Raw genomic sequence first — 6,626 nt, 5'->3', positions numbered from 1 at the left:
TTGAATGTATCTATTCATTGAACACAATAATTAAATAGCAGTTTCGCTGTCATAGGCACATCCGTTACATAAAATATGAATCATATAAATATGATTATGTGAAAGTATTCATAGATGATAAATTGAGTAAATTACGACTGTGAGGAATACGTATTAACGAGGATAAGGTAGATTAGAGACAAAAGTAACAGAATACATTTGCATAACATTATAAATATTTTTGAAATTATATAAGTATACGTATGTATAAATTAGGCCGCGAGATCTGCTATATGATTCGATATTTGTTTATTTAGTTTCCTGCCATGTTACGGAATGGACATATGTAGAAGTACAGAAATTATTATCTTTATTCCTCAAGTTAAGTTTCAATTTATTTTTCTTATACTACAGGGAAAGTATAATAACTTAATATTTAGTTTTAGCAATGATCTATGTTAATAATTTGCATATTTTTTAATTAAATTTTATCCGGATACTCTTAAAAAATTTACACACACACACACACAACAAATTATAAAATTTTTTTTTCCAATTACAAAGGATGCGCGCGCACACACACACGGAACCAGATCCGTGTCACGTCCATGTCGTTGGTCCTGGATTACGCTAATGCCCATTTTCACAAATGTAGATTAATTTTAATCTCGGTTCAATTTACTCTTCGTCTTTTTCTAATCTTTAAAACTAGAAAAAGACGAAGAGTAAGTTGAACCGAGATTAAAGTTAATCTACATTGGCGGAAACGAACATAAGAGTATGGAATTACACTATATATTCCGTAACAAAGTATCGTTTTAAAATGTGTACATATTTTGAATATTGTATATGATAATATGTAATTATATGTGGCACTATCTATAATCATATAAGGAACATAAAATGTTTCGAGACGGCAAAATATCTGGAAAACTATAAGTTTTATAAAAAAATGTTTTAAATAAAAGTTGTAAAATGCCACTGGTTTCATTAGTTTGGCTTTGAATGGCGCCAAGGTAGGGGAAAGTCAACTCGAATTTTTTAAGCAAAACCTCCCACTTTTTCTTTCATTTTCTTATAATCCTTATTGAAACCTTTTCAAAACACTATAATTTTATTCATTTTAGATCCGTTTAGAAGTTATTGAGTATTATATGGTGAGATGTCAGCGACTGTAGGTGAATCGAACATGAAAACTTCATTTTTTTGCGCTACGATTTATGTTTTGTTTAGCAGGTCTAGCTATAATATATGAGAAAACCATTTGATTTCACTATGACCCAATTTTATATAGGATTAGTGCGGGGTTCTTTAACACAAGAAAATTTTGTAGTCAAATAATTTCTATGTTTAAAGATTTTTTTAACGTAGATATTTTAAATATTATAAAATCTTAAATATTCAAAATATCACTTTTTTCTCGGTCTCCATTTTACAAGGTTTTTTTTGCGAGGGGATAAGGAATAGAATTATTTGATAAAATATTTTAACTTACGATTAATTCAACCAAATCAGCATATGATTTATTTTAGAAAATGATATGATTTATAGTTATACAAAAATTTATCCTTACAGATAAAATATAACATACAAGTTAAATGAAAAAAATTGGATTCTCTGTGATAAAATTTGGATTTTGCACGAAAATTTAGCGAGGAACATGGAAATTTTAGGCATAAAATTTGCACCGTTAAATGTAAGAAAGGCTCTAGAAAAAAGGCTGCAAACGTTAGCTGTCGATATAGATAACTATCTTCATTTTCGGTACTTTTGGATCATATTTAATTACGATCTATCTCCTACTCTACACAGAAATGATACGCTACGTCATGTCATTGTATTTCCTTTGGATGTATTATGATTGGAACACTTGCTATCGTGGCGGTAGAAGGTATAGCAATTTTATTAATTTTTATTAAAGTAATCATTGTAGATAAATAAAAATTTTGATAATCGCTTGAAGACAATTCTTACACTTAGATTCAGCAAAGAACTATAGGCAAGAATTAATCATATTAAAACATCACTGAGCGCTTATGATCAGTTTTTGGTTACTAAATGTAGCTAATTACCTACTCCAAGCAACACAATAAATGAATAAAAAGTCTGTTATAATACATATAAATCATTCTATTGCAGTAACATTGCAATCTTGCGATAACATTGTATGAATGTTTAAAACAAGCTTCTGTATTGTACAGAAATATTCATTAAATCTTATATTAGAAAATAATTTTAATCATTATAAAAACTCTTTAAGAGATAATAATCATTACTGTTTAAAAAAAATATCTTTTATTTTTCAGTGAATTTTGGACAAGATGGACGAAAAATAATGCGTTTTGGCGTTATTTTTGCAATTATTTTCCATTAAAATTAGTAAAAACGGTATGTCTAGATCCCAAAGAATCTTATTTTTTTATTGGCGTGCCTCATGGTATGTTCTCGGTGGGGATATTTAGTTCATTCGCAACGGATGGATATTAAAATGCAAGGAAACGTTTCCTGGATTAGAAATACGTGTAGTCACTCTTGATCAACATTTCAAAATACCTTCAACATTTCAAATACACACACACACACGCGCGCGCGCGCGCGCACACAACACGCGCACGCATAAATATTCATAAACATGTATAATTATATACAAAGTATGTCCATATATGTTTATATATCCTTTTTTCTTTTGTAAATTTACTTTTTAGTGTAATAGAAATAATAACAATAATGTGAAAACATTAAATATAATTAAAAAGATAATTTTTGCACTGTTTGTTTAAGAAAAAAAATCAAGTTTGAAAAAATGTAAACAAATTATTTACGTATAATTATTATTCCATTTGATTTCACAAGTTGACACAAGTGTCGTTCTATTTTTGTTACTCTCTGAATGTTAAGAAGGATATAACGATGTCGACTTGTATCGACTTGTATCATTAAATGAAAGTGCCTATGATATTTATTGAACTATAATGTTAGTGCTAGAAAAATCTGAATAAGAAATTTTTATTTTAATTCAAATTCAAACTTAAATATATGTATTTTTTAAATACAATAGAACTCCATTATTCAAATTGAATGACAAGACAGTTTCGATAATCGAATGATTCAAATAGTAGAGGCTCATCAATTCTCTCTTTTATGTATAAATTTACGTGACAAAATATTGAGTTAATAATGTATAATCTAAAAAATCACACAATTCAACTGTTAAGTAATTAAAGATAAACTCTGCGATTTACACTAAAATGAATAAGTCTCAACATCGGGTCTTGACTGAACGATTTGACTTAGAACATGGACGACAGTCCATCTGTCTGTCCATATGTGAACGAGCAACCACTTGTGTACCCCGTCGGACATGCTTTTCTTTTACTATCGACATTCCAACTAGTAAGACACATGACGCCGTGCCAAACGTTCCGTGTGAAAGTTTCGCAGGCATAAATATATTTACATACGGTACATACACGTGGCTGTCGTATTGTGTTGAAACGTACTATCTCATCTGTAGAAAACGACAATATACCTAGTGTTATGCTAAAAGAAAAAGTGCAATCCATAAGTTTCTATCTGTACGTTGCCGAGATAGCCGCAGCAATCTAGGTAAATTTGAAAAGCGTAAATCTTAACGTGTGATCGAACTGTTTGGAGTAAAATCATTCGAATTGTAGCACATACGCTTGCAACAGAAGTTGCATTATGAATTAAATTTCTTTCACAATATTTGAAAATTTTATATAAAAATTTAAATGTAAACATTTTTATAAACATTTTGTAATAGTAATAAAATTTATTTGTTAATTTCGTTAGATTTATTTAAGTTAGAAACCATCTATTTGGTTAAATTTATTACAATCTAAAAAAATACAAATGAATAAGAAAAGAGATCAAATACGAATAAAAATACTACAAAAGTAAGGTCTAGATCAGGTATAGATTGGCATTTCTTGCTTAGCTCTCGGAACTATGCTTTAAGAAATATTGAATCATAGCTACATTTCTCTTCAACTCTATCAGTATCTCTTTTCAAGAGAAAGAGAGAGAGAAAACGACACGATTCAAGGTCGTCTACTCTACTTTACTCTTTATAAACCAATAATAACAACTTCATGGAAAAGCGTAGTCTATTCTTATTATTATGTTTATGAAAAATACAGATAATGCGAATACTTAATGCGAATATTTTTAGTAAACTGATATTTTCACAGTTATATCTTCATGTGTCTACTTGCTAGCTGGACTTTATCTTCAAATATGAATGTATATCTTTTAGATAACTTCGAAATCACTTCGGTCTATCTAAGGCAATTGATAATACAAGAGTTTGATAATGATACGGCAGTTCGTTCTTCTCTCTTCAAAATTTCGACTCAGTATAACGCGGCATCATAAGTTTGTGAAATTATATGTGTGTGTGAAATGAATAATTATTATAATAAATTCTATTAAACAGTAAAGTATCATGGAGTATTTGCTTTTAAGTCTGTTCTTTATGATTAGTATGCACTCATTGTACTTAAAATGAAACAGATATATGTTTGAAATTTGGCGAAAGCGAGATAGAAAGCACGGTTCAGCGTAGCGACAAAGAATAGCTGGTTTTACGTATCGCGAAAAATTGGTTATACTATTTTTAGTATTTTTTATGAGTAAAAGAATAAGAAGAAGTACTTTTACTTAAAGCTCGGGGAAAAAAAAGAGATCAATAATTTGCGACCACAATTTATCTCTGCACACAAACATACAAATAAACATGTAATTATGATTCATGCTGAAGCATTTTTTCAATTTTCTTATAATATAATATAATGTCATAAAATAAAAATATATAATTATAATAGAAATGAGAAAAAGATAATAATGAAAACGATTCTGGCGTAAAAAATTAAATAAACAATCACTTTGCGACTCTGTACTGAACAAGCTATTGGAAATAGGATAGATAAAGATACAAAGTTCGTTTCTTGTTGAAATCAAAGATAGACTTTGTGCATCCGCTTGATAAAGTGCCAATTCATATTAAATCCACGGTCAGTCGAAGCGATGCGACCGGTTATTACAGAAAAAATAAAACGCTACTTATAATTTCTAATAAAAAAAACTAATTGATCTATGCTCAGGTTCTACTAATGCAAGATTGATTTTTTTATTTCTCTTAATTCTTAGAACTAGAAAAAGTTAAAAAGTAAATTGAACCGAGATTAAAGGTCAATTAGTTTTTTATTAAAAATTCTACATTTTATTTTACTTTTTCTTCTATATTAGTAAAACCGGATTTTATACATGCTACCCATACAGGTAACTGAACAAAAAACCGGGTTTCTCGGATGATTTAAATTTTGATCGAAGATTTAGCGAGGAACATGGAAATTCTGGGCGTGAAATTTGCACCGTTAAACGTACCTCTGGAAAGAAGATTACAAACGTTAGTTGCTGCAATATGGGTTTTTGCCACCGCTTTCATGGATCTTTGGGGATACGTAATTACGGTTTATCTTATACTCTATACAGAAACGATACGCTATTTTTTATTACTATATTTCCTCTGGATGTATTACGATTGGGACACTTGTAATAATGGTGGTAGAAGGTAAGGATACTATTAATCTCTATATTTTTAGTAATCGAATTTAGTAATAAATAAAAATCTTGACAATCATTTGAAGACAATTGTTTAACACAGTAATGGGTGCGTTCAGCAAAACGTTGCACAACTGTCGTGACCTTTTTAATTATTTTTTTATGTTTTCACATTACTATTATTATACTAAAAAGTAATTTTACAGAAGAAAAAAAGATTGTTATTGAACATGTATGGACGTATTCCATATATAATTATACATGTTTCCGAATATTTATGCGTATTTATGTATGTTTATACATATTTATACATATTCATGCATGAACAATTTCTTACCCGGCAGCGTATTTTTACTTTGCTGCAAATCATGGTGATCTGGCATATGTTGAAACATTCAATTTAGAACAGGCAATTATAAAACAGTTGCAAAACTGTTGCGTCCTACTGAAAACACCCAATAAGTAAAAAAGTTATTAGGTCTGTTTTTTTATAGCTGCACTTTCTGGAACTGGTACACACAGTGCAATAAGTTGAAGTGAGACAAATATATATTTGTTTCACTTCAATTTATTGCATCGGTTCAGAGTGCAGTAATGAAAAAGAAATCTTTTATAATATTTATTGAGAATAATTATAGGCGCAATAATTAAACGCTTTAGAAATATGAATTATCAATATTTTCAAAATGACTATATCTTACATTTCAGTGAAATATTGACAAGAATGGCAAGAAACAACGTGTTTTGGCGTTATTTTTGCAATTATTTTCCGTTAAAGTTAGTAAAAACGGTAGATCTAGATCCCAAAAAATCTTATCTTTTCGTTTCTGTACCTCATGGTATTTTATCGATCGGAATATTTGGTTCATTTGGATCGGACGTATTGGACTGCAAGAAACTATTTCCCGGACTTGAAATCCGTCCAATCACTCTCGATCAACACTTCAAAGTACCTATATTCAGAGAATATCCTTATTCTTTAGGTAAAAATTCATAATTCTCGCCATTTATTAAATTTTTCTCACTTAGTTGCAGATGAATTTTGCAATACTATTCTAACTGTA

General features: G+C 29.4%; 1 protein-coding gene across 3 annotated transcripts in view; it reads left to right on the top strand.

Annotated features, from left to right (window-relative positions):
• The first annotated feature begins 3,317 nt into the window (after positions 1-3,317).
• Positions 3,318-6,626, top strand: part of LOC108756799 (2-acylglycerol O-acyltransferase 1-like) — a 5,934-nt gene continuing 2,625 nt past the window's right edge. The window contains exons 1-3 of one of the 3 annotated variants that reach the window (XM_018500850.1): positions 3,318-3,585; positions 5,281-5,572; positions 6,271-6,545. In XM_018500850.1, the coding sequence (XP_018356352.1) occupies positions 5,346-5,572; positions 6,271-6,545 (502 nt within the window). In that variant the 5' untranslated portion in view covers positions 3,318-3,585; positions 5,281-5,345. Of the gene's footprint in view, positions 3,586-4,452; positions 4,464-5,247; positions 5,573-6,270; positions 6,546-6,626 lie in introns of those variants that run through there. The other 2 variants (XM_018500851.1, XM_018500852.1) reach the window with 2 other exon arrangements.

Source organism: Trachymyrmex septentrionalis, unplaced genomic scaffold (genome assembly GCF_001594115.1).
Source record: "Trachymyrmex septentrionalis isolate Tsep2-gDNA-1 unplaced genomic scaffold, Tsep1.0 scaffold13, whole genome shotgun sequence".
In the NCBI taxonomy this organism is placed as follows: domain Eukaryota; kingdom Metazoa; phylum Arthropoda; class Insecta; order Hymenoptera; family Formicidae; genus Trachymyrmex; species Trachymyrmex septentrionalis.
This window is presented reverse-complemented; position numbering and strand designations above follow the sequence as displayed.